We start from the raw sequence: 27,811 nt of genomic DNA, 5'->3' as shown, positions 1-27,811 counted from the left end.
ATGCGGTCGCCGCTGTTGAGCTGTCACTCTCCGGTGACCAGATGACTCTGGAGGCTGGTTTTGTTGTTGCTCTGACGTCAGTGCGAGCTACAATGAAGCTGGCAACATGGGTATAAAAGCCGGTTTGAGGGCTCGCGCTCCGGTGCTCCAAGCTCCTGCTCTTCACCGGGTCGACACCAGGCTCGCCACACGAAGGGAGGGCTGAGGCGATCAAGATGCGCTTTCTGAGCTTCACACCCATCGCGCTGCTGCAGGTGACTTTCTGCGCCGTGCTGCACGGTAAGATCTTTGAGGAGTGCAAAAAAAAAAAAAAAAAAGTAGCCTGTCAGGATGTAAGATCTAAGAGCTTGGAACCTCCAAGCTCTCAGATTTGTGTGGAGTAGAAGAAGAAGAAGAAGAAGATAGGCTGCTCTACAGCAGAATACATTGACTTGTAGCAGGAATGCAGAAATGACTCTTCATGGCAGGTGTCTCCATCCACCTGCACATACTCTTTCTGAGGAATCAGGGTGACATGAAATGTGGCTCCTTGTCTCTGAGATTAATACTTTGGAAGTCTGTTAGTTAAATTGTTTTCTATTTGCCTTCATTTTATTTATAAAATATACACAATATATAGCTGGACAGTACCTTTTAATAAACAGTGGGAAAAAATGCTTTGGCTTTTTTTTTTTTGTCTGTTTCAGGTGCCAAATGGACATACAGTGGTAAGTCTGATAATATTTTCTTCACAGTTTGTCAACAGTAGGTCATTTATATTCCAGTCCAAGTGCACGTGTATATCTTGAGCACTCACAGTGGTGCTCTACCCTTAAACCAGCATTAATCAATTGAGTGTTAGCATTTAATTTGATGCAACTGTCTGATAGACAATAACTGAGTCAGAGAAGATGCCATTGTTGTCCCCCCACAGCAGTGCTTATAATAAGACAAGACTGAGCATGAGGAAAAAACCTTCTTTGACCCGTCTTTGACCTCCAAAGACAGCCAGCACTGACATCCCCCTGTCACCTCATGTAATGTAATTGCAGAGGTCACTACAGACTCTGCAATTACAACATTTCATAAGTGGCTGACTGCCTTTGTCTTGTGCCTTAAGGACTATGGGCAGCAGCTTCTTGAACCATGACTATCTGTTACGTAAACTGTGCTCAGACCATGGCCTCTTGTCATTGTGTCACTGCTTTGCAAAAATCTGTTGCGTTCGAGGACTAAATGTTAAAACCAATAATTAGGCAGGTGAAGCAATTCATTGTGATGTCATTTTTCTTAATGCTTTCTGTGGACTAATATTAAACACAGTTTAGACAACAAGAATATCTGTTCAAACCTAATGTCCTCCTTTAAGGTAATGTGATAGTGTTCTAATTATTTTAGCCAAATGAATAAGAAAAATGTGACTTCTCTGCACAGTAATTTATAGTCAAACAATTATAGATGGAGGAAATTATACTTGCTTAATTTGGACCGCTATGAGAGGCTGATCTCTGTTTTTAATTATAGCATTGGCTTGGCATTAATGGGAGCAAATGGCCCTGTTTATACAGCTATTTGTCTCCTAGGGCTAGATAGGAACATTTCTAAATTATATCAATAAGGGGAATACTTTAATGTGCCAAAATAAATGATTATTTAAAGTCACGTACATGTAAACACTTCCAAAAATACATATAGGGCTCTATACTTAACACATACAATAATTAAACCTGTGCTATTTAATGATAAAGTTAACAAGGAGTCAGAGTGGAAAGATTTGTGATGACTACTGAGGAAAGATGTAACAAAAAAAAAAAAAAAGCCTGAGGCCTCCTAAGTGTAGCGTGGTGGATTTCATCCTCAGTTACAGTCAAACCCTGAAGAGGCCTTGTCATAGTAGTGAGTTGTCTGGAGGGCTGGTAGCGCTTTCTGTTGACGGGGGCACAGCTGAGTCATACGATTTATCTCCACCTCAACACTCCACCCTCTGGCAGAGGACAAAACAGTAAACCTTACCATGGGAATAAAGTAAATGATGTCCATGAATGTTGTTTTCTCACCCTGCTATTACTTTTTTCTACTCTGACCCTTGATGTGATGTTGAGCACTTTGATCTACAGAAAGCCTTATATAAATGATATATGTATATACAAATTCTCTATTATTACTTAGTATTTGCATTACAGAGGAAAGGCCCCATATTTTAAATTACTCACAGTCATGTATGTTCTAAGGACTGCCAAGAGGCCACCAAAGGTCACTGAAGGCCAATATTAAAGGGCAGACTGGGTCCAATTAAAACAGCAAATGAAGTGGACACTGAGTAATTATAGCCATAAGAGTAACTTCTTTTTTTACGATAGGGAGGGTTTGCCTTGATTGAACTTTGAGTTTTGCTTCAAACGAGTTTTCAGTGATTTCACAGCTTCACTGGATGCCTTTTGGCACGTCTTGTACAATCAATCCACATTTGTCTGGGAAGTGACAGTCAGGGTCGGGGCAGACTTCATGCTGCGTCATTCATATTTAATCATCTGGCATGTGGTGAATGTTGGACTTTTAGATGAATTCGGGACAGATAATGAATTAGTGGCAAGTATGCAAAAGTGATGAGAGCGCTGGTATGGCGTTCTCTATTCTGCCGCAGTTATGTTACTTCAGATTTGATAGGATCCATTCACTTTATACGGTGCGTCATGTTTGAAAAGCTCAGCATGGATCCTCACACTTCAGTCAATATACTGAATGAAAATGTCAGATATCAAGAGCTTCTTTACATGTCTTCTTCTTCTGTATTATATCCGAGGCCAGTGTGCCTCGTTGCCACTGCAGACACCCTCATGCAGCTGAGCTAGCTTTGTAAACTGCATGACTTGATCTGCAAATGTGGCCGTTTTCAGTGTCTTGTGCTTTATAGAAACCTCTCATTTGGAGAGAGACAGGGTTCTCACTGGCTCTCCCCGCAAACAACAGCCTGGTTCTCACTCTTGCTGGTTTAGAAAGGGCCAAGGGCGAAGCCACGGGCCTCTCCCTTGCCGCCTTGTGCATAGATAATAATACTTAACTTTGATTACACATAAAGTGTTCAGTAGGCCAAGACAAGCCCTGGCCCTGTTTGGAGCCACCCCCTATTCAACTTCACACTGGGGCATGATTTTCTCTTTTGCCCCTTAAAATGGAACAGCTTAAGACATTCTTAGGATAATACACACTTTCTGGATGTCTGAGAATATATGTAATGCCACTGTACGACATATTAAAGGTGCAGATACCTCCCAGAGGTGTAATAATTTACACTGATGCGGTTGCAGGGCCAGAGGGAGAGCACCACTGGCCCAAGCATTATCCATATTGTGGTGGAGCTTTCCAGTCTCCAATAAACATCAAGACGGAGCTGCTGAGGTTCGACCCAACTTTACGCCCAATTGAGGTGCAAAACTACGACCTGTCACCCAGTGAGCAGCTCACTCTTGGAAATAATGGACATTCCGGTGAGTGTGAAACACAATATTATCGACAAATTCATATTAAGGTACAGTATGTAGAGTGAAATGTGTATTTTAAGCTTATTTCATCACAGGTAACAAAGCTGTGTATCAGGCTAAGCATTTAAGAACAGCTCGAGAGCACAGTATGTTTTGTTTGTCTTGGGATCTGCAAGTCTCTTCACATTAAAGTGATGCACTAGTCTGTGTATTCATTAGAAATGGTAACACATAAACATGGAGGAGTCTGTTCTTGCTGTAGAGACCTAATTTCTGGGTCAAGCTAAAGAAAATGATACGTGGATCTTCTGCCACAGCAATTTTCCAGAATCACTCTCTTATTATCTTAGCTGTCCTTTCACTGAGAGAAAGAGCTCGATGTTTAGTCTGGGAAACTGTGAGCAGAGATTAGTCGTCTGCGCTGCCTCCACCGGGTCTGATGCGTCTTAACAAAAGCAACCAGCTGCTGTTTAATGTTCGATATCCATTTACAACATAGTCTTAAATTTAATTGCTAAATATAGTAATCAGAGGATAAACAACCGCCCATGTGCCACAGGATAAGAATATTCTGATGACTTCGGCACTAGAACGTGATTATTCCACAAAATTATAGTTTGTTCGACAACTCTGCTTTGTTTGAAGATTCAAGAGACAGTTTCAGTCAGAGAAAAGTGAGGTGAACTGTGGTACTAAACCATATGCTGCAGGACGGCGTTCATTTCACTGTCAAACTCTGTATAGGCAAACATGCATGTAATGTCTGCCCTGTGTTGGCCACAATTCGGTCGCTGTAACATCGATGTAAGTAAACTGTTAGCCACTGACAGAGTGCAAAGACCAAACAAGTGCTTGTGTGTGCGTGCCTGATGGGCCTCAACCCCACAAGCTGAGTGGCATCATCAGCGTGACGTGTGTCTGAAATAAGCTGACAGAGGTCTTTCACTTGTAAACATTCATCATACAGCGATGGCGCGCTTCTGCGTCACTCCATCATGAAGTATCTTAAAGGTATCTACACAGCGTTTGCAAAAAAAACTTCCTCAGTTAAGATGATGCTTCTTGATCTGTTGATGTCATGTGAGGTAATCCCCGCCCCGCTCTGTTCTGTGTGGTGGGGTTTCATGTCTCTTGATCCACAGTGCAAATATCACTGCCCTCCAAGATGTACATCTCCAGCCTGCCTCATCGTTACACTGCAGCTCAGCTCCACTTCCACTGGGGCTCCTCTGGCAGACCAGCAGGGTCTGAGCACACGGTGAACAGTAAGCAGTATGCAGCAGAGGTAAACACAGCAAACAGCCCTTCTTACTCCCCACTGTTGATGTAAAAGACACTGGTGCAAAGTAAATAAATGTATTTACAATTTCGAGGTACTTCAATCTTATTACTTACATTTCATTTCATTTTTACTGCACTACAGTATGTTTATCAGATGGTTGTATTTAAAACACCAATAAATACCAAAAAATATATATATAACATATATGGTTTGATACATAGAATACATGGAAAGAGGCCATATTCCATGTGTACTTTTACTTTTGATACTTTGAGTACATTGTGCTTAGAGCACTTTATGTACTTATGTTTGAATGCAGGACTAACACATGAAATGGAGTATCTTTATATTGTAGTATCGCAACTTTTGCTTATGTCAATATTTCAGTAGAAGGTCAATGAATAAATACTAATCAGGTCAGCTCAGTTCATTGACTTGAACAGTTATTTGCTTATCTGCAGTGTCAGGCGACAGCATCTCTGGCACCAGCTGAATGATTTAATACTTTATGACTTAAACATGTGACATTTGACCGACAGAGGAATCAGAGCCGCTAACACCCTTCAAGGCGTACAGCTGCTGCTCACACTGAAGAAACTCCACATCTGTACATTACAGTTCCAGTGTCTTGACACTGTGGCAGACACTCAGTTGACGTTTACTCACCAGTCAGACAGTTTCAGAAAAAGCTTATTGTGCATCTTCTACTTTTATTGCATAAGTGACTGTAAAGTACAACTGAGTGCTTTTATAAAACAATGCAATTAAAGAGACTTAGAAGGCTTTACCAATAAAGAAGTTGTGAGTCTTTAAAATCTTGACTACTCAGCTTATAAAAGGAGGAAAGTTAAGTTCATAGTTGTTGTTGTTGTTGTTGTTGTTGTTGTTGTTGTTGTTTTTTCAAAATAAATCATCCCTTTACCAATCAAATCAGAGTATTTTATCACTTTGTTGCTCATACTAAAAGGCAAAGAGACAATTTCAGTCAGCCTTGGTATGCACAGTATGACAGCATGTCTTATTTCTGCAGGGTTTAAGGGGATTAGAGTACCAGGCTATTATGTGCTTTGGTTTTCAACCACCTCTGGAGAGGAGTGGCTGTCTGCGCTATTTAATGTGTCAAGCCCTGAGAGCAGTTTTCACACAGTAGTTTGCTCTATTTACTGCTATACTTGAAGTACAGCGGACAGTAAAGTTTAAAAGTAAGAGTCTACTTTAGGAAATAAACAAAAATAGGAGACTTTTTTTTTTTTTTTTTTTAATACGATTCGGTGTCATTTGAATTATAGTGAGTGGAAGCTGAAATGGTTTCAACCTGTGTGCTTTGATGTGACCGTGCCCCAGCTGCAGCACAGCCACATGTGAGGTGCTGTGGTTTGACCTGGGTTTCAGAGTGGACACGTTGAGCACATGCATCTTTTCAAGTCCCTCCAGACTCTGGAACCACAGCTCCTTGATGACATGTTGTTTCGGAGGGGTGGAATGATGGAAAATTGAACATTTCCCAGAAATAGTGCAAATGTCCACCTAGATTCCCAAGACAGAACAAAGCCTGTAAATACAATTTCGTCATATTTGGACAGAATGACTAACATGACTTTGTTTTGGACCGAACACACAGCACAATACTGCCATCAAAACAACGACAGTCTGGTATTTATTTATGTGCTATAATAGACCAGCTACTGTAACGCATCTCCAGTGTTTCTCTCTTTTGACTCCTTGCAACTACGTACTGTTTGTTTGGTTTGCTCCTCAGAGTCTTGACTTCTTTTCTCTCACAGATGCATGTTGTACACTTCAATTCAGACAAGTATCCCAACATGTCCTCGGCTGTTGACAAATCCGACGGTCTGGCTGTGCTGGGTGTCCTGATTGAGGTGAGACAGTTATGGGCAGAGTTGTGTGAATTCCTTCCAGTCAGCAGAACTCATTAACTGTGTTTGTTGTACAGATTGGAGAGTTCAATCCAGCCTTTGAACAGTTTCTGAAGTTCATCAATGGTATCAAATACAGGGGTGAGTCCAAAGTGACCATTGTCTTTAACGGAATTTCTTTTGTAGTTTTCCTACATAATGTCATTATGGGTAGTCAATAATATCATTTAAAACAAATGTGGCAATGAGCTTTGGTTCATTTTTTCTGGGTTTGGGGTCAGAAATTCTTCATCATTACGTTATCTGTTCTTGTGTCACCGGACAGATCAGAGAGTGCAAGTGCCCGGTTTTAACATCAGAGCACTGCTGCCCGCACGTTTGGATGAGTATTATCGCTACGACGGGTCCCTGACGACTCCTCCGTGCTATCCCAGCGTCCTGTGGACAGTGTTCAGGAATCATGTCACAATATCTCGCAAACAGGTGCTCCGTCGGTGTTCAGTTCATGAGCAGATTTGATATTCGGATAAATAAGACAATGCTCAACTAATGTTAGATTGAATTTTCAGACATTTAACCTCAATTGGTAGTAAAAAATCTCCCCTGTGCGTGACCTGCTTTTGTTTTGCTGTGTCTTCGTAGTTTGTGGCCCTGGCAACGGCCCTCTACTCCTCCCATGCCCAGGACTCAGCTCCCGTGCCCCTGAATGGCAACTACAGAAAACCGCAGCTCATCGACAGCCGAGTTGTGCTGGTATCATTCAAGGACGGTAAGTATGGTCTTCAGAATGAGCTTGCTTTATTGTTGGAGCATGGTCACCTAGGTCACCTAAATGACATGGCTGCTGTGTTGCTTTAAAAATGGCAAATGGACAGGTTCGAATGATGGATGGGCATTTTTTTCCTCTGCAAAGCACAGGGCTGTCACACTTTGTATGGTATCACCTGCTTGTGGTTGAGCTTTCACGCTGATGTCTTTCTTAATGATCTTTCAGGTTGATTGACTTAGATGAGCTTCTTGGAAAGTAGGCCATTTTTTAAGACACAACAAATTAACCGTCCCTCTGACATACTGCGAAAGTCTGCAGCCCTTAAATTTGTCTTTAAAGGCTTACTTTTATGTGGTTGACTGGTTTACCACACTGTATGGTATTTAGGTCCATATAGTGTGGTATGAATGTGCATGTTTTCCTCATTCGCAAAGCTTCCCTCTCAGAGCTATGCTTCTCTAATGGCACATGTGTCTTGACATGGCAGTGTGGATTCCACAGCCATTAGCTTTCATGAGCGGCATTTAGCAAGCGATGGCTTGTGCTTTTAGTTTATCACTACAGGCAGAGCTGTTGCATGTTGGCTGTGAAGGCCCGTAGTCATTCCAAGGAATATCCCACAGGCTGGGATGTTTAACAAGCTGTGATTGGCTGTGTGTCTGATGCAGGCAGAGGACTGCATGGTATTCCCACAGTCACATCTCCACTCACGAGGAAGCGAATCGTTCAGCAGCTGCTGGTTGGCGACCTAGCAGACCTGGCTGATGAAGGGCTCTATCAGCTGCTACCGAGCGGCTTAGAGAAGTCCCACGCTGGCAAGAAGAAAGACCTCAAGAACCAGCAGAGTGAGACTCTGGCCAAATCCAAACAACAAACGCTGAATCCATCCCTGTGGAAGAAAAGCCAGACCAACCGCTTTGTGGGAAAGTTAGGGCTGGCTGAAGAAGCGCTGTGCTACGTCTCGCTGGAGCAGACAGTTTTCCATCAACTCAAGCACTCTCACGCTGAGACCCAGCTGGTTCAGGCTCTCAGGGACGCAGTTTTCCCTGAGCTCAACATCAAGAGCTACCTGAACTGCAAGTCAGACTTAGCCCTCCCCGCGGTCAGACATATCCTCCGTGGACGACCACCAACAGATGAGGCTTTCGAGTTAGATCGCTCTCTGACAAAAGCCTTGACGAATCAGAAGACTTCGCCTGCAATCAAGCAAAGTGTGCCAGTGACAAAGATTGGTGGTGTCGCCCCTGCTTCTGTTCCCAAGAAACCACCCAGCCAGGGTTATCCACATCCTTGGCTTTTGCCAATGGAGTGGGAAGACTAGAGAGATTCCTGACATAGTTGAGACTCACATTATGTCACTTCATGTAGCAGACATCAGTTGTGTATCTCACAATGAAAGACTAATTTTCAGCCACGCCCTACATTCCTTTGACTAATCTTTCTTACAAATATATTTAAGATTAAATTATTTTTTCCAGTATGTGCACATAATTCTAATATAGTTTCTATCAGTAGACTGTAGTATGAGTTCATTTACTGTAGTTGTTGTTTTTGCAGCATATGCCTATGCATAACCAGTCATCAGCAGTGGCTGCACTCAGTACTGTACACAGATTCTCAAACATTGAGCTAAGCTTAATGTGTAGATTTCTGTCATAAAAATATGCAAAAAGAAGAAACGTTTACTTTTTCTAAAGGACTTTTCAGCCTGTTTGCATAATTTTGCCTATCCATACAGTTCTTCAAAATAAACCGCTACAAAACACATATTTCATGCTTGGAAATCTATAGTGTACATCAAACTACATGTTTTTTTCGAGGAGTATTGTACACAAGGTTCAGTTCTATAGTATGGGAACTGTGGAGCTATACTTGTAATTACTGTCTGGCACTATATAGAGATGCATCTAAACCAAAAGAATTTGCAAGAGCTTAAGCGCTTCACATCACTCCCTGTGTTCTGTCACAATTTGTTCTTGCCATTTCCAATAAGTACGCAGACACTGTACTGTACATAGGGAACTATTTTCAATAAAAGCATTTTACATGAAGCATAAGATTTCTTCCCTACTGCATTTGCACCTTTCACTGTGAACTTACATAACTAGCATTATATAAAATTCAGTCTTTTTAAAGTAGCTCTGCCAGCGTACACTGTGAAAAACTGCCTGGAAATATTCTCACTGTCTCATGGAAACAGATAAGCTGCACAGTTTGCATTCTGTCCTGTGTGGCCAGGAGGAAAAGGGGGAAACGCACTGTGTTGTTTCTTATATTTAAAGCTGTGCAGGTACAGAACTCTGGTGGAGCTTAGAAGGTTTTTCAAAAAAAAATTCAACTCCAGCAATCTGATGAGTAAAGCAAGTATACATGCAATCAAAATGTTGGGAAAACAATGACTCTTGGTTGAAAATCTCTATCTTGCATAAATGCATTGCAAGGTTTTTTTTTTTTAATTGGGTTTTATTCATGTAAAGCCTCCATTACCACATGCGGTGCCTTACATATGACATGATTTGTGCTGCAATTTTATTCATTAAAGACTTTAAACTCATTGTTAGAAGGCTCGGCTTAAGAGACATTGGTTAAAATCAGCTGGGAGGGAGCGCGTGTGTGTGTGTGCATGTGTGTGCATGAGGACTTGGGTTAAGGTTAGGATAAGCTTAGGTTGTGGTTATGGTTACGGTAAGTTTCCAGGAAATGAAAGTAAATCCATGTAATATCCCCAAGGGTGTTGAAAACATGATTCATCAGAACGCTGACATTAAATTAGGTTAAAACGTTTCTGCAACACCAAGAGCATCATGTCTGAATGAGTCTGCACGACTGGGTTGTGTCATGTTTCTGATACGAAAGTTATGATTTGTTTGATCTCTCATGAAACCTCTTAACTCATGGTACCATATCTGAGGCGTCTCTTCCTCTATGAATGTCATTTTCACCTTTTCTTCTCTCTTTTTCTCTGTTACTCAGCCGACAAATCTTGGATAAACACTGGTATGTTGCTTTTCTATATTCTTTCTTCTTGTTGTGTGTGGTCTTCAGTTTCATACGCAGCATCGAGGGATTCTCCCTTTGTAGGCCACTAAGGACTCATGTGAGGTTTTAACAGACAAGCAACACGAGAGTTCAAATGACATTTTCTCTGTGTGAATTTAACTCATATTCTGCTCCAAACTGAGCTAATGAATCACCAAACTAAACCAGAGTAGAATAAATGTGTATATCACATAGTAGTAGTTTATGATGCATTAGTGCAGCAATCTAACTTTTCTTATACCACTAAAACACTTTAACTGCACTTTAACAAGTAAAAGGGTTAAATGTGCTGCATTTTTTGTTTTCATTTGCAATAACTGATTTCCACTTTAAATTTTTTAATTCACACACACATATTAGCCTACAAACCAAGTGAAGACATGGAGAAAAAGAGTACAAGACCCCAATTATCACATAATCCTTTGTGCTTCTGTTGCTCCATGCTCTGCAGGTTTACTGGTTCCCATACTGGTGGGCTCTGCAGTGGGACTTGTTCTCATTGTCTCTTTAATGTGCTGTCTATTAAGGCAAAAAAGGTAAGCTGAGGGCAAAAACAACTAAACAAGACCACAGTACATTTCATACTGCATTAAAAATCCTGAGAATAGTTTGTTAGAGGGATCGAACCTGGTGTGTATCACACTCTTTGAAGACATCTGTGTGCAGGAATCTCCCCAAAACGCTGTTAATGTTTGGTGAACAAATTCAGAGGTGATTTATTTCAGATGGTGATATATACTGTGGAAATAAAGTGGATGATTTGCGGAGTGTATTTCAGAAGAACGGTCAACCTTAATTGACCCTAACATCCGGGGTCAGAGTTTTAAAAAAAGAACTTTATAGGGGTCGTGTCCTCATTAGTTGGGATTTTTGGGAATGTACACCCACTCGTGCTGCTCTCAGTTACCCTCAACAGTGTGACGCCTCATAAATTATGACCCTATTTTGTATAATTTTGGTTTTTCTATAAAAAAAACTAGTGCCCTGGAGAATATTTTCTTGGGTTTACATTACTATATGATTTGCAGAGATTTCTTTGTGGTACATAGCTGAGAATACATGTGGGAATTAACTTTGACTTTTAACCAATTTGAGAAAACTGGCTTAGGAAGAAAGTGTAATCGTGAGTCAGACAACACTTAGAACATTTGTTAGAAAAACCTGTTCATAGCGACAAACAGGAGATGAATGACAGCTTTTTTCATGACTGTTTTACGACTGAGTAACCGAGCTGACACACCTGCTAATCTGCTCAGGTGTTAGTAGGAAGCGAGAAACTGAATCCACAGAGGAACCTTCAGGTTTAGTGCTATGCTATAAAACCTTAATAACTTCTACATTCAGGGAGAAACAAATGTGGAGAGGACTGAGTTATAGTTATGTTGTGTAAACCTTTAGTTTTACACAACATAAAAGTCATCTGTATCATAACTGCTGATTTTAAAGTAGAATATAAAATATAAGATGGAAGAAAACATGACTTTCTCTCCACATGTGGAAAAAATGAAAATAATAATGGAATATTTAAAAGAGACTGAAAAATAAAACAGGAGCCGTTTAAATTGTTGATGGTCTCCAGATTTAAAATCTGAATGGCAGATTTCAAATAGGTGTTTTTTTGTTGTTGTTGTTGGGATTTTAATGATGAAATGACCAAATCTCATGCACGTTATGTTAAACCCATCTATGAGGCATCATAAATCACTCATCTCAACAAGTCCTCCTGCTTTCAAAACTATACATGGAGAGAAGGAAAATGTCTTTGAGATAAAATATGTAAATAAGAGGCACTCCAGAGGTAAAATGTGCTTTGAAGCTGTCTCTTCATCAGCACATATACTTTCATTTCTTTATGCTAATTATGCGCAATCCGCTTTTAGAGGTGTGAGGCTAAGTGACAGGCCCGTCACAGATGGGTTGGTGGCAGGCTTTGTGCATTAAACAGTGTCAAATGTTCCTCCAGTCTTCACATGTTCCTCTTTCTTCCACCCTCCAAAGCAATGATGTTTACTTCCACCAAAAAAATCAGCAGCAGCAATTCTGCGTTTGCATGTGGCTAACGTTTTGAGGGAAAGAGAAACAGGGAATGAAAAGTGTGGATAAATTAAAAGAGCTGTGGTTCACACGACACTTTCACATCTTGCTCATATATCATGGAAGTAAAACGTTTCCTTGAGTGCAAAACAAACCTCAGCGAGAGACACTTGCTGGCCATGAAATAAATCTACAGCTTAAGGGGAGAACGCTTCATCCAAGACTGCAAAAATTGCATGTGTTTAGCGATATAATCAAATTCTGAATGCATTTTGGTTCTTTTATTCCTTAGAGCTGGTGCTCCACAGGACAAAAGCAAAGGTGTCGGATACGACATTGGGGAGAGCGACGAGTATGGCTCAAGAGTATAACTCATCTCGCTTCAAATGGAACTTCAACAACACCACGAGACCGTTGTCCTCTTGCATCACTCGTTCTGTATTTGTGAAATTGCCCCATGGGTCAGTTTAGACCGTTGTGGAAGCATGAAAGGTTTAAATAGATCACATGATAATGTTTGCATGTGGCTCTGGGGTTTTGGGAAGCACTTTTTTCTCAAGCCACAGTCTGGTCCGTTGCTGTGTTGTGGCAGGCAGAACATGGTAGGCCTCCGTGCTGGATGTTTAAAAGAGTGTTTTATGCTGTATGACTACTTCCTTAGAGCAAGAGGAGCAGCTGCCCTCTCTAATCCCCCTTTATTTATCCAACGTGATGTGGTGAGTTTCTTAAGGAGAGCCCCGCACAGAAGCATCCAGGCAAACAATGAGAATCGCAGGTCAAGTCCGACCATGGCACCCGTTCCCTTGGGCCGTCCTGGCATGGAAGGAAGCCCAGCCACAGTCCAAACAACAGGGGGATAGGAGTCGACAGACATCCCTGATGGTAGCGTGGCCTGAGAGGGATGGGCTACACCACAATTCCACCAAGCCTGTACTTAGAGCTGCTCTATGGATTTTATAATAAAAGGGTTCTTGGCTTTGCACAAACACAGAAACACACAGTCCCTTCCCTGCGAATAATGCTGAGAAAAAAAAGGCTTTTGTGTTTTTCTGGCTGCACGTGGGCTGACCCCTAACCCCTGTCCGCCAGCTTGATCACAAGACTAACTCCCCAGCACTCCTGAGAGCCTCTCAGTTAGACTGCAGCCGGTACAGTTAACCACAGGATCACTGAAGAGTTACTATGTCGTCATCCTCACAGGGTTTCCCTTGGCCATTGTGTCATCACCTCTGTCTTTATTACATTCAGATCATTTAGATGCGACTGAGTTTGTGCTCCATGTGCAGTATTTGCATGCTTTAGATACTTTAGACTGACTGAACAAGCTCTCTGTTGATGGGGAGCTGAGGAAAGAGAAGCACAAGGCGACTGACATCTGTCAGTCGTCCAGCAGAAGATTACTTTGCCTGTTAGATGTTGGTCGTGCCCTCATTACACTGCTGACATCCTATTGCCATATTTCAATACAATGTGCCACTCCTTGTGTTAAACTCTAGCTGTTCAATTTATGAGCTAGTCAGGATTTATTTGTGCTACAGTGTTTTTCAGGTGTTACATTGTGCATAATAAAGTGTACATAACTGCTGTGTCAGAATAAAAAATAAAAATATTTATGTGTTTTTAAGCAAAATGTCATTTTCATTGCCTTTTCCAAAATTCTATTGGAAACCTACCCTTCAAGATCATATTTTAACCAAATCCAAGTAAAGTAATTTGGTCTAATTTCACCAGTTTGACCTGTTAAAACCATAAATATATCCACTGGTGATACCGCAGGGTTCACCTACCCCTCATGAAGCCAAAGAGTCAAAGCCTTGTCACGTTACTTCCACGTGTTGAACAGGGCTGCCATCTAGTGGCTTCCTGCTTTAACTACAATCACAATAACTCTTTTACTTCCGGATCGTCTGAGGACTTTGAGTTTATCTTCCGCAGTCGTGGAGACCAGCTGGTGATTTGTACGTCTTGTCCGTCATGTATCAGCAGCCTGTGCTGAAAAATAGGCGCAGTCTCCTCGAGAGAGCAGAGAAGTTTATCTCTGATATTTATTTCACAGACTGCAACCTGAGAGGACGGTAAGGCTTCTTCCGATCAGCTGCACAGACCCGCACTTCTGACTGGACGGTGCACACAGCGTGCAGCTGTCTGATCGGTTCTACAGAGGGGTGTTTGACGTAAATCACAGTAATGGTGCATTATTCTGCACAAAGTGTTTCTTTGTAGATTATTAGCAGTTGGACAACAGTCTGCACGTGAGTTTCAATGAAAAACAAAACAAAAATAACACTCAATCACTGCAATCCCTGCAGCGAGTCCTTAAGTTATTACTGACCTCAACATACTTTTGCATGCAATTTTTTAGGATTTTTTCTCCCTGGTTTGTCTTTTAGGATAAAATTGCATTGAGGTCTAGGTCTGCTCTATTCTAAAACTGATCAGCTTGCAGACTGCTTCAAAGGAAAGTCCACATGCTGCCCACATTCGCTCATCTGCTGTTTAGTTAATGTGTAATGTTATTGCAAACTGCCCATTTATCAGACCTGGTCAGAGCATCATCGACAGTGTGAATGTGTTTTAGAGTTTAAAGTTATTGTAAAAGCCCACTGAGGCAAACTGAGATTGCAATATTCAGCGATATGAATAAGTGTGACTTTTCAGTGATTACTCCTTGCAGACTGTATGGAGACTCTTGCCCGCTGGAGTCCCTCTCCTCCTTCTTGTCCTCTAAACGGATCCCATTCACCGAAGCTTCCAAGCAGCACTTTGCACCTCATAAAGTGGGTGATACCTTTGGACCGACGTAAGTAATACTGTCAGATCTTGGCATGCATCCCAGCTTGATGTTCGAGGTTTATTTGCCACATACTCACCATTACTGTGCACTGTGAAGTGAAATGCTTTGCTGTCCCCTTCAGTGCTGTGCATGGCATAATAAACATGCAAAATATTCAGACATACAATATATATAATATAAAAATATGTTCAACAAAAATAGGCTAATGTGCAGAATAAATATGAAACACGGTACAAATAATAAGGTGCAAATATTATTGAAGGTGGTGGACTTGCTGGTTCAAAGTGACCCTGAAAATCCCCGAATCCTGGAGAGGGAAAGAGGTTCATCTGCTGTGGGAAAGTGATGGAGAAGCGATGGTTTGGAGAGATGAACAGCCAGTTCAGGTGACGAAGCAGCAGTTTTATTGAAGTCAGATTAGGTTAAAGTGTCTAAATTCTGCTCTAAACCCATAACTAGGTTTCATTTGACGTGTTGATTGCAGGGTTTGACTAAAGAGGGTGAGAAGACGAGCTACATCCTGTCTGACTGTCTGAAAGATGAGGAGCCACACAGGTCAGTCAGGCAAAACACGAGTTCATTGCCGCTTCTGTTACCAACTTTGCTTCCTGAGCTTTTGTGCATCTCTCAGCTAAAGAGTTTATATGTTCTCTTGTTTTTCAGTGTCACCCTTTATGTAGAGGTGGCCTGTAATGGGCTGTTTGGAGCCGGTCAAGGGTCCATGATTGCAGCTCCAGATCCAAACAGGAATTTTTCTCTACAAAGGGCGGAGCTGGTGGTGTTTAACCGGGATGTACAGGAGCTGCTGACTGATTTTGAGATGCTGATTGACATCGTGAAGGTGCGGTCACGCAGAACAGCACAAGCTGTGTTGGTTTTTGTTGAAGTGTAGTGAAAACGAACCTAAACTTCCCAAGTTTCTTTTCTTTTCCTTCACAGGAACTCGGAGAGGAAGAGCAACGAGGCTACCAGGCGCTCTTCACCGTCAACGAGATGGTGAACCTGTGCGACCCCGCTGATCCCAGCTCTTTCTCCAAAGCACGCAGTCTGGCTCACAAGTTCTTCAGCCAGCGGAACGGACAGAGCCAGCACACCACTCATGCCATGGGTCACTGCCACATAGACTCAGGTCTCAGTTCAACTTCTGTGAAGGATTTTATTTTTATTACGTGAATGTTGAAAACTGAAAAAAGATGGTGTTGAATGCCTGATATCTAGTCTTCTTCCCTTGTTCATTAAGTAGATATTTACTGATTTAAATCAGAATTTTGCCAATGTTTGACCACGGTATCATATTTTTCTAGTAGAAAATGCATGTAAATATCTTGCAATATCACAGTTTTTGTTAATGTGCTAATATTTATGACTCACTCTTTCTGCAGCTTGGCTCTGGCCTTATGAAGAGACCATCCGCAAATGTGGCCGAAGCTGGGTGACAGTGATCCGTTTAATGGAGAAGAACCCAGAGTTTGTTTTCACTTGCTCTCAGGTAATTCCCTGCTACTACAGTTTTGTGCGAGCCGTAACTGTTCTACAAGTCTGAGCAGTCCTCTCCAGTTTGCTGCTTTTTGTGCAGGCTCAGCAGTTCCAGTGGGTGAAGAGCTGGTACCCAGGACTCTTCTCCCAGATTAAGCATTACATCAAGAAAGGCCAGTTCATTCCAGTTGGAGGAGCATGGGTGGAAATGGTAAACCTGATCTTTCTGCCATTCAGCCCTTTTAATGAACATGATGTCCCACGTTAAGATGCACTAATTACACGTTTGCCTGTCAGGACGGCAATCTGCCTTCAGGTGAGTCCATGGTGCGGCAGTTCCTGGAGGGTCAGCGCTTCTTTAGCCACGAGTTTGGGATCCATTGCAAAGAGGTGGAAATTCATCAGAAATCTCTGCATAGTCTGAGTTGACCTCCATGTTTAATGTCTGCTGCTGTATATTTGTGGCTATTTTTTCCATCATGAATGCATAAAATAGGAATCTTTTCTGTAGTTCTGGCTTCCGGATACGTTTGGCTACTCAGCCCAGCTTCCTCAAATAATGCAGGGCTGTGGCATTTCCAGTTTCTTGACACAGAAGCTCAGTTGGAACCTGGTCAACAGCTTCCCTGTAAGTAAAGCAGCAAGGCACAAAGTTAAAAAAAAAAAAGGTTTCCTTTGAAAAGAACTTCAATTTTGGTTTCTGTTTCCGACAGCACAACACATTTTTCTGGGAAGGTCTAGACGGCTCCAAGGTTTTAACTCACTTCCCACCTGGAAATTCCTATGGAATGATGGCCAAGGTTGAAGACGTGAGTTTATAGGACGCTAACATGGTGAATGTTGAGACTGTGAAGAGAATGTTTACAAGCCTCTCAAAGCTGACTCTCGCCTGGGTTTTCTCTACCTACAGCTGCTGAAAACTGTGAAGAATAACAAAGATAAAGGCAGAGCCAACCACAGTGCGGTGCTGTTTGGTTTTGGTGACGGTGGCGGTGGACCCACACAGCTCATGCTGGACAGACTGCAGCGGGTCCAGGACACAGATGGACTTCCCAAGTCAGTTCCTGTCCCACACTCAACGCTCATCAGTGACGATGACTGAACCTTAACTGAGGCAGAAACACTACCCCAAATAAATGAGTCATGACGTTTTATATTCAGCTCTCCGGCACTGTGGGATTCTTGTAATGGGATTCTCAGTGAGGTGTGTCAGTATGTAGGCAGTAGGCAGACTCCAAGGGTTGTAAAAGCAGGATATTAGTGATCCCTGCTGATGTCAGTGTGGTGTTCTTACAATGCTAGTCAGTACGGTCATGTTTTAGTCAGTGTTAAATACAAAGGTGTAACCAGAGACGTCATTGGTCACTTCCTTCTCCAATTCTTGTGCGTTTCTCAGGGTCCGGATGACCAGTCCTGACAAGTTTTTCTCCCAGCTGTGGGCTGACTCAGCTCTGCTTTGCACGTGGACCGGAGAGCTCTTCCTTGAGCTGCACAACGGCTCCTACACCACACAGGCACAGGTCAAAGTCCTCATAATGAGAGGAAATGAAACTCCACAATAACAGTCTGATAGCTTTTCCAGTTTGTAGCTTCTTTGCAGCCACATCCATATTTGAAGCATTGTACCACAAGCTCATTGGTTCTGCTGATATTGACCTTTGGGTGATTGTCATTGCATCATGTGATGAAGCTCTCTATCAGTCCTCTGTGAAAATAGTCTCTAAGTGAAGACAGCATGTTTCTCACAGGAAGTCATTCACTGGAGTCATACAAGTCAATATTTCACCAAAAAAGGGTTACATGCTTTTTATTAAATTAACAGTTAAAGATGTTGCTGCTGTTAGAGAAAGTGCAGTTATTGTAACACTTGCTTTGCTGTTTCCAGATCAAACGAGGGAACCGCCAGTGTGAGACGCTGCTGCATGACGTTGAGATAGCGAGCAGCTTGGCGCTGTCTCTGGACAGGTCATTTCAGTATCCTGTGGAAAAACTGCAGGAGCTCTGGAGGTCCAGAAACACATATCCTATCATAGTTTGACAGTGAGGATAAATAAATAAATGGTGCCTGTTATTAAAGTGGTGTCTTTGTTTTTCCCCATACAGGCTGCTGCTTCTAAACCAATTCCATGACGTGATTCCCGGCAGCTGCATAGAGATGGTTGTGGAGGATGCACTCAGATATTATGAAGGTACAGTTTGTCGCAGCGTTGCAATTAGAGCCATGTTGTTGTGTTGTTTTCCAAAATAATAAGTACATTAAACTGTGTTTTAGACATCCGCAGTGATGGCACTAGACTGCTGCGTCATGCCTGTGGAGCCTTGGGGTCAAAGGGCACCTCTGCTGGTGTGTTCAACTCTCTGCCATGGGAGCGCCAGGAAGTCATCCAGATTGAAGATGGTGTCGGTAAACCTGGTCTGGGTATGTTTGTTGTTTAAATATATATTTACAATTTTTATGTGGTGGCCTTCCAAGCTGCAACTGCACATCTGATGCTCTGTGGCATCCATTGTTCTGCAGCTCTGGTGAGAGTTCCCAGCCTCGGTTTGTCTCCTGTCGAAGACACACAGCCTGTGACTCAAGTCTCTGTCACTGTTCAAGTATGTACTATACAACTCATTACATCCCACTTCCAGTTATGGTTAAGTCTCACTAAATCATGATGAGCTCAGCTGTGGCTTCTGCACAGGGCTGCGGTGGTCTCGAGGGGGCGGGCAGGGCAGGGCAGGGCAGGGCAAAGACAGGCTTCACTGGATTGAAAACACACTTGACAAAAACCTCTTGATCCCAGTAGAGCCACCACCCTCCTACGGGTTTGGGCACAGACAAAGCAGATTAGCCCAGAACAGTTGAGCGACTAGCAGATATTATCTGGAAACGATAAGATTTGGCACACCCTTAATCAGTTAGAAATACACACACACATACACATGTGTGCCCTGCATAATATTACTTGCTTTTCGTTCTCCCTTGTTCCCTCTGTTTGAATGCATGTATCATAGACTCATGTTGCTTGTAAACCTTTTCCTCCATCTTTTTCTCTGTATTTTATGCCTCTACCTGTGTGTATTGTCCCTCTGCACCCACGTAAAAAAACAAACATGTGTGCTGTATATAGAGAGAACATTTAATTAATTTAGCTTAGCTGTAATTTCATTTGGCTAACTAAGACGTTGTGGAACGTTACAGGCTGACGGCACCGTCCTCATGGAGAACGGGATTTTACAGACTGTCATAAACAAAGATGGCACTTTGATGTCACTGAATTTGATCAGTGCTAACAGGTACTGTACTGTGTAGTGTGTATTTTCTACCACAGCATCAACATTAATGAACTAACATCTGTCTCGCCACTCTTTGTGTTTCAGGGAAGCCATCTGTGACAGCTGTCATGGGAACCAGTTTGTCATGTTTGATGATGTCCCTCTGTACTGGGATGCTTGGGATGTAATGGACTACCATCTGCAGACAAGGTGCCAGTCACTACTGTTATTACATATACACAAAATGCTATTTTGAGGTGTTGTGGATTTGAATATCAAAGCCTGACTGCAGAAATGATCCTATAGGAAGCCGGTGCTGGAGGTGGTGCAGCCTGTTAGTGTGGTGTCCACAGGTGGGCTCCGAGGCCGTGTCTGCTTCACCCTTAGGATCAGTGATAAGAGCACTATCACGCAGGAGATTGTCATGGACGCCATGTGTCCTTACATCAAGTTCAACACAGAGGTAACATTTAAGATACCTGAAGAAACCTGAAGAGTCGCTGATCCGATAGCTGATAACTTCTTTAATACCCAAAAAATGCACAATGTTGCATCCTCCAATTTCAGGTGAAGTGGGCAGAGTCTCACAAGTTTCTCAAGGTGGAATTCCCTGTGCGAGTACACAGCCCCAATGCTACATATGAGATCCAGTTTGGCCATCTGCAGAGACCCACACACAGGAACACGTCATGGGACTGGGCTAGGTTTGAGGTACAGTGTCCTGTTTTGGCCCCTGCACAGCTAAACTGTAGGCCAGCCAATGTCAGTGGTGCTGTCCCAACAGAAGTAATGCTGCTGAAATGCTTTGTGTTTTCCATCATGGTGTCCACCGCAGGTTTGGGGTCACAAATGGGCCGATCTGTCAGAGCACAACTTTGGAGTTGCACTGCTGAATGACTGCAAATACGGCTATTCAGTCTACAAGAACACCATGACACTGTCACTGTGAGGCTGCCCGCTGTTCTTACACGACAGTAAAACAAGCAATTCATGCTAAATTTAAATAATTCATGCCTCTAACAGCTGGTGTCTGTGTCTCAGACTAAGAGCGCCAAAGTCCCCAGATGCCAATGCTGATATGGGGACGCATCATTTCACCTATGCAATCATGCCACACACAGGTAGGATTTGACTGATTTGTGCTCATTAAACCTAAAACTCTGACCGTGAACTCACAAGTTCATCACCAGGTTTCTCTGTCGTAATGTAGGATCATTCCAGGATGCGTCCATCATCCAGTGCGCATATAACCTCAACTTCCCTTTGAGGTCAATCCAGTGCACTCCTGATACCGTCCCTTGGAGTGCTTTTTCCGTCAGCAGCCCAGCGGTCGTTCTTGAGACCATTAAACAGGTATCCCATTACACTCTGAGCTTGACCTGGCTTGACTTAATCCACTTAGCCCGTTTAATGGCCATTTACTATATTTACCATAACACTCTTATTCTGTGCTTGATTGTCTTTGCTGTACTTTATGTCTCCAGGCTTGTTTCACTGCTGATTACCTGATTTGAACTTGTGTTTGATTTTTACTTGCCTGATTTGACCTTCGTGTTGCTCACTGTGAGGCTGCCTTTTGACCACCCTGTACCTCCACTTGTATCTGGAGTGTGCACTTGAGTCCATTCTTCTTATCCACTTTTTGTAACCACTGCACAGAAGAGGTGGTGACGTTCCTCCACTGTGTTTATTCTGACTTTGCGAGAATAAGGTATGATATGCCCACACAAAACCGCATAAGAGAGGGAGCCTTTCTGCTTGCCCTGTGCTTTGCTTCCTTTCTTTTGCTGACATCCTCGTTTTTTCTGCCAAAAGCCACAGAGAAGAGAGCTACAGAGTGGATCCTGGATAATTATAAATCACTGGGACTTTAATCTAAAAAAGACACAGAAGGCTACCACCATACTTTTTTTTATCACTTTTAGTACTCCTACAGTATTGTGCAAGCATGAGCTCAAAACAACACAAGCCTTTTTGCTGAAACCTGGGATCAGGACGGAGACAACAAAACCCGTGAGCTGTATGGAGTGTGAGCAACTGGCTGAGAGAGTTGCACAGATTCAAAAGAAGATTGAAATACTGCATCAAATACACGAGAATGAGTAAAACCCTGACTCTGTAGCAGCTACTGTACAAGGTGCTGACATCAGACGGATTTTTATACACAGGATTACATCAGCTGTAGAGCGTCCTGTCACGGATTTGGCTGACACGCTGCCCTGGATGTGTCGTAACGCCACTGGATCAGCTGTTGAGGCTCCAAAACCAGCCTTCTTTGATGAGGCCTCTTACTGGCACAGCAGCAGCACCAGACCACAAGCATCAGCTCCAGCCAAGAGCTGGTCTGACGTCGTTGGCCGCAAAAGCAAATCCAGCAAGGCACTAAATTAGAGGGCACCAACACTCAATCCACCACCTGAACTCTCAGTGCAAAACAGGTACAAGTCAGTGACTCTGAACAATGAAAGGTGTGCTGATTCTATGCATGTTGAACACAGGGAAACCAATCACTAACATTAAGGCTGCACTAATTCCAAGAAATAGCCTAAAAAGCACTGCTAGGCCGAACACTAGAAGAAGTACTGGTACCTCCACACCTGATGGGCTGAGGGCCAGAAGAAAGACCAGACACCATCTGATTGGGGACTCTAAGCATGTAATGATGGCGAAGACTGAAAATCTAAGTAACAGATCTGTCAGGGAGCTAACAGAGCTGTTGACGTATATTCTCTCTACACATCCAAATAACAGGAAGATTATATCTCAGGCTGGGTCTGTTGACATTCTGTGAAGTAAAACAGGCTCTGAGGTCCTGAAAAAAGACTTTTGCTACTGGAGAAGCTGAACATCTGTCAGTCACAACATGTATTCATTTCAGGCCCCATTCCAACTACGGGGAAATTAATCAAATCTTTCAGCAGACTCTTATCCCGGAATACATGTTTGACATTAGTGTGCCTCGCCCATGCAATCTTTTGGAACTGTGAAGATCACTTTCAGCCTGATGGGATGCATCCAAATATCACTGTTTGCAGGCTGCTCGGTGCCAACCTGCGTCAGGCTCCTGGCATGCTGCACCAAAACAAGAATGCACCGATAAGCATGAAGGCCAGTGTACAGAGGCAAACAGCCTGAATCTGTCCACTCTCATCCAGCCCTCTGCTCCACTTTACTCGAGGCATTCAGACGATGTCGCTGTCCTAGTCAAGGATTCAGTGCCTCCCTTCCCTCCCTCCATCACTTTCACCAGGGAGCAGACATCGCTCCACCTCACCTCCACCACAATCACCAATCAAGCATGGCCAAACACATTGTAGCGATGAAATGAGCTCTTTTAACGTCAGATCATTGGCTAACAGATCCTTTTTTGGTTTATGATCCGATAATTGAAAAGTATTAGCATTTAATAATAGCATTTCTTATTATACATTTACTTAATATCCCAGTTTTTTTGTTTGCTCTTCTTGTCTTTTCTTGACACCTGTAATCAGCTCGCTGCATTTCTCATATGAAAGGTGGCGTACAAATAAAGTTTATTGTTATGTTATTATTAATAGGCCGAGGATAGGAAGGGGGCACTTGTAGTCCGGCTCTATGAGTCACATGGGAGCAGCGTGACAGCAACTGTCTGCACCACCCTTCCAGTCAGGGAAGTCTGGCAGTGAGTATTTCTATTTTTATCATGTTAGCTGCTGTCTGGCATCTTTAATGGTGTATTGTCTTCTAAGAATAAAACTTTTTATTCTCCATGCTTTCAGTTGCGATCTGTTGGAGAGGCAAGACACCAGCCAGCCAGCACACATGACATCTGAAGGGATCACTGTGAACTTCAACCCCTTTCAAATTGTGTCTCTTCTCCTCGTCTTGTGACACTTATGGCATTTTATGAGGCGTCTGTGTGGTCACAAGTGGAGTAATAATACTAACTAACTACTAGTAATAATATTTTGTCTCAAAGGATAGAAAACAGAAATGCACTAAAATGCACCATGTGCTGTTCTATTGACAGTTTAGTGGAGGGCATCTTTTTGAAGTAGATGACTAATGTGATTACTTTGCACCAAATCAATAAAGAGTTGCAGAACTTTTGCAGAAATATGTTTTATTTTAAAACGTGTATAAAAACGTAAAAACAATACAACGGTCCCTCCCTTTTAGTTTTTATTTGCCGCTCTGTCTGGTCACTCTCCCGCTCCGCCTCTGTGGACCTGCAACAATGATGACAGCAAGGTCAAAATTCCTTCAGTTCTGCCCCCTGTAGAAAGAAAAAGTTTCATTTTGACTCATTATCATGTCTCACATGTAGCTGTTGGCTCCGCACTGCTGCTCTTCCTCTTACGTGCAGCTGATTTCTTTTCATGCTTAGACGTGTTTACTTCTGTCTTTCTTCTCTTGGATCCGGCTTCCTTCGGACGTGCATCCTTGTTTTTCTTTGGTGTTTTGGCCACAGTTTCCTGTTTGACCACACTTTTCTTTGTATTGCCTGCTGAGCGACTTCTGGCCACCTAATGAAATCAGACTGATGTTAAGAATTACGTCTTTTCACTGTTTTGTCGAGCAAAAACGCTACCATTCATACCTTTTTCTTGTCTGTGTAATCATGGTCATCTTCTTTCTTTACCCTCTTTTTTGACTTGGGTGACTTCAAATCTATTTTTTGAAAATGGAGAAAGATGAGACATGATTTTAGGCAGATACAGCAGCTATTTTCACATATGTTCCTGCTGATGTTCTCAGTTTCATGTATACAAAGTATTATGTACCTTTCGGGACCATGGGGCCTGGATCTCCCTGAAATTAGAGGAGTGGGTTTTAGTATCTGTGATGTACACGATCCTGTGCAAAAAGACTAAAACATAAGATTTTCCTTGGTCTCACTTTGAACCACATAGTTCTGCCATTGTGGTCCCGGATAGATTTCATTCCATCCACGTAGTAACACTGCAGCCATGCCTCAAAGCCAGAGTAGTCTGCCTTCTCAGGATCGTAGCCCTTTCCACCTAAGTCAGGTGTCAGAAACAGGCGGCAGGAAAATCAAATTATTTTCCACTTAAAAGCGAACAGAATCTTCGAGTTTGAGTTTCACAGAAGACCAGACAGTAAACAGATGATAGCCCACCTAGGCTCACCACCTCCAGAGGTACTTTATTACACAGCCTCAGCAGGTCATCCGTCTCCCCTTTCAGCCTCTTCTGTGAAGCTCTGTCTGTGGTCTTAATAAAGAAAGGCACTGTTAGAAAATTCAAAGTGGTTATGGTTGAGTGTCTGATGACCTGAAAAATGTGCATCTCTCTCCGGGTTCTTTTACCTTTGTGCCCGCAACCTCATTTTTCACAGGCTTGTCATTTTGACATAAATCTTCCGACTCAAGGCCTTCCAGTACGGCCCTGGCAGGCACAAAGGGTGGAATGTTCAACCTAAAAAAGATTCACGACTTTAGGCTCATTCTTCTGTACGGTAAGAAAGCTCTTTTGTTGTACGAGTCTGAATCATTACGCCTCCCCACGGGCAGCGAGAAACCAAGAAGTGAAAGAAAGTCATTCATGTCATATCAGAGGGAAACAGACCTTCAAAACACATGAGAGTTGGAATTGTGTTTTGGTCTTTTTCTTCCAATCAGAACAGGAAAAGGAAAATCTGGTTTAGTTTCTTTCTGAACTGTGTACAGGCTGACTGTTGACCAAGGTGTATCAGCAGCAGGCGGTCTGCCCTGTGTGCATGCCTGTGTTCTTTCACTTTTTGTTCTTTGTTACCACTAGTTACCTCCAGCAAGGTACTGCAGATGCAAACTAGCCATTACAGTTGCAAGGGTGTGATTTTCATGGTATCATGCAATGCAACTGGAACTCATTGGGGTGGTTTTTAGGAAAGAAAGCATTGCAAAATGAACATTTTTAGGGTTTTATAATCTTGGTTGTATTTTAGGACTTTCTATAGACTAAACAATAAAGCAATGCAAGAAAAAAGGAGATTAATCCATAATTAAAATAAGCATCTTTGATGATGCGCTATTTCTCATGCAGATCATCACAGCTGATACCTAATCCCCTTCCAGTCAGGTCAGTATCTGTGCATCCCCACCATGTAATTGTATAATGTGTCATTTGACTAGTTCTGAGGGTTGTGCATGTTTGTCACCTGAAAAGGATTTCAGCCCTCAGGTAGTTCCCGATACCGTTGAAGTACTTCTGATTGAGCAGGGCTTCACAGATGGGCCTGTCGAAGGCGCGGTCGGACAGGTGCGACACCACGTTCTTCCTGCAAAGTGATTAACTGGTCAGCGTGACAGCGGTGGTTTGGTTGAGCAGACAACACAAGTGACGCTCTCAGCATTACTAACCTGAAGCTCTCGTACTCAAACATGATGCAGGGCCCTCTGCCAGGCTGCCACGTCCCATTGGGATGCCAGCTGCCAAACCTGCGTGCATCCACAAAGCTCAGCACTCTGCAGGGCTTCTCTTTGGAATAAAAACGCAGGTGGGCATGTTTGGGCAGCTCGTCCTCTGGGGTGAAGCGGAAATAACCCGACATCCCGAAGCGAAAGACGACATCCATGGGCTGGTCTGCCTGTCCTGCCCTCGCTCTCCGTTTTGGATCATCACTCTTCATGGGCGTCAGTGTGAGCATCACTTCCTTCCCTCTGGATGTGGCTGTGATGCGATACGCCTCACAGGTGAAGGGCACATCTGGACTTTTGCTGACCTCAGATTTTCTGACCGGCCCAGTAAACACCACTCCATTACACATTTTGTTCACGTAAAGGCTTGCCAGGTGGAGCTCTGGTCCCTCAGGCATTTTGTTGGAAGAATGAAGCTGTGCTGCAACTGCAGAGGACAAAATGAATGTTACATCACTTACACATGCTGGGTATTTTTGGCAAATTATTCCAGTATTTCAACATTCAATGTATTTAAATTCTAAAAGTAAACACAACTTTATTTTTAGATTAAGTGTAACTGAACAGTAAACCGAGTGATTACAGACAACACAAAAGATCTTGATTTATGTTCATGTTTTTCCAAGAGTGATGAAGTTTGTTTCGGGTGGACTTCTGACCTCAGTATGTCTGAAAACATCATCTACTACTGCACAGCTTCAGACACACAACAAAGCATGCACAGTCTACCACACAATGCACTCTCATACCTTTGGACCTTTGGCAGTGCATTGCAGTCATTCGTAGACCACACAACATGATGCACACCGATGCTTGACATCAAACTACACACATCCAGCCAGACTACATAATATGACACGTGGCCTTTGATCTACCCACACCATGCGTGTCCTGAGTGTATCGTTTAAACCATCTCCGCAAGACTGAACAAAACATTGTGTTTTGCATTGTGCACAGATCATAAAAAGGAAGTAGTAGACAGGTACACTTCTGAATGCAAATGGACACTGAGGGTCGAACAACTTACCCAAACTAGGAAATAGGCCTCACCGGTGATAAACTAGTTATTTCACCTGCGCAGTTTAACGTGTTCCTCTGCGGTCTGCAGGGCTGCCACAGTGACCAGGCATGGCACATACCACACGGCTCTTACAACACGCATGTTATCAAACATGTTGTGTAACGTTCGTTTAGTCACACGGAAATGTCGCGAGATCTGCATTATCTCCACGCTCGTTGTTTAAAGTCAAGTATTAATCACGTATTCCGGATCTAAGCGAGTGTTTTTGTCTCCAACAACTCACTGATAACGAGACAAAAATTAACCGGGCTTTTCAAGCAAACACTGAACACATAAGCCAACAATCCAGCACAGTGCATGCTGGGATATGTAGGCCTTAAAGGAATAGGCACAGAGATGA

General features: G+C 42.8%; 3 protein-coding genes across 4 annotated transcripts; 2 read left to right on the top strand and 1 right to left on the bottom strand.

Moving 5' to 3' along the window:
- The first annotated feature begins 25 nt into the window (after positions 1-25).
- ca12 (carbonic anhydrase XII) lies at positions 26-9,444 on the top strand. Its single transcript, XM_076734152.1, has 9 exons — positions 26-279; positions 687-707; positions 3,288-3,467; positions 4,604-4,746; positions 6,528-6,623; positions 6,698-6,761; positions 6,946-7,103; positions 7,263-7,389; positions 8,058-9,444. The coding sequence occupies exons 1-9, from the start codon at positions 216-218 to the stop codon at positions 8,708-8,710; spliced, it is 1,506 nt and encodes a 501-aa protein (XP_076590267.1). The 5' UTR covers positions 26-215; the 3' UTR covers positions 8,711-9,444.
- A 4,957-nt stretch (positions 9,445-14,401) lies between these two features.
- On the top strand, positions 14,402-24,086 carry man2c1 (mannosidase, alpha, class 2C, member 1). Its single transcript, XM_076732785.1, has 26 exons — positions 14,402-14,537; positions 15,137-15,262; positions 15,519-15,642; positions 15,741-15,811; positions 15,920-16,097; positions 16,196-16,385; positions 16,639-16,745; positions 16,833-16,943; positions 17,030-17,122; positions 17,244-17,360; positions 17,446-17,541; positions 17,643-17,788; positions 18,129-18,252; positions 18,618-18,739; positions 18,836-18,921; positions 19,005-19,151; positions 19,251-19,330; positions 19,920-20,014; positions 20,099-20,203; positions 20,300-20,456; positions 20,561-20,704; positions 20,829-20,938; positions 21,035-21,114; positions 21,204-21,346; positions 23,551-23,654; positions 23,752-24,086. Exons 1-26 carry the CDS (start codon positions 14,437-14,439, stop codon positions 23,861-23,863), a joined length of 3,069 nt encoding a protein of 1,022 aa, XP_076588900.1. The 5' UTR covers positions 14,402-14,436; the 3' UTR covers positions 23,864-24,086.
- On the bottom strand, positions 24,060-27,766 carry neil1 (nei-like DNA glycosylase 1). Of its 2 annotated transcripts, none has more exons than XM_076732787.1 (10): positions 27,418-27,766; positions 26,334-26,817; positions 26,132-26,251; positions 25,302-25,410; positions 25,113-25,206; positions 24,872-24,993; positions 24,757-24,784; positions 24,573-24,643; positions 24,294-24,498; positions 24,060-24,201 (listed from the first exon to the last, which is right to left on the bottom strand). In XM_076732787.1, the coding sequence occupies exons 2-10, from the start codon at positions 26,786-26,788 to the stop codon at positions 24,155-24,157; spliced, it is 1,251 nt and encodes a 416-aa protein (XP_076588902.1). In that variant the 5' UTR covers positions 26,789-26,817; positions 27,418-27,766; the 3' UTR covers positions 24,060-24,154. The 2 variants fall into 2 exon arrangements, with proteins under 2 accessions (XP_076588902.1, XP_076588901.1); XM_076732786.1 differs by having other exon boundaries at positions 27,464-27,646.
- Positions 27,767-27,811: the final 45 nt, after the last annotated feature.

The sequence above is a fragment of the Chaetodon auriga genome, chromosome 6, assembly GCF_051107435.1.
Source record: "Chaetodon auriga isolate fChaAug3 chromosome 6, fChaAug3.hap1, whole genome shotgun sequence".
Classification (NCBI taxonomy): Eukaryota; Metazoa; Chordata; class Actinopteri; order Chaetodontiformes; family Chaetodontidae; genus Chaetodon; species Chaetodon auriga.
The sequence above is the reverse complement of the archived record's forward strand: the minus strand, read 5'-3'. Positions and strand labels throughout refer to the sequence as shown.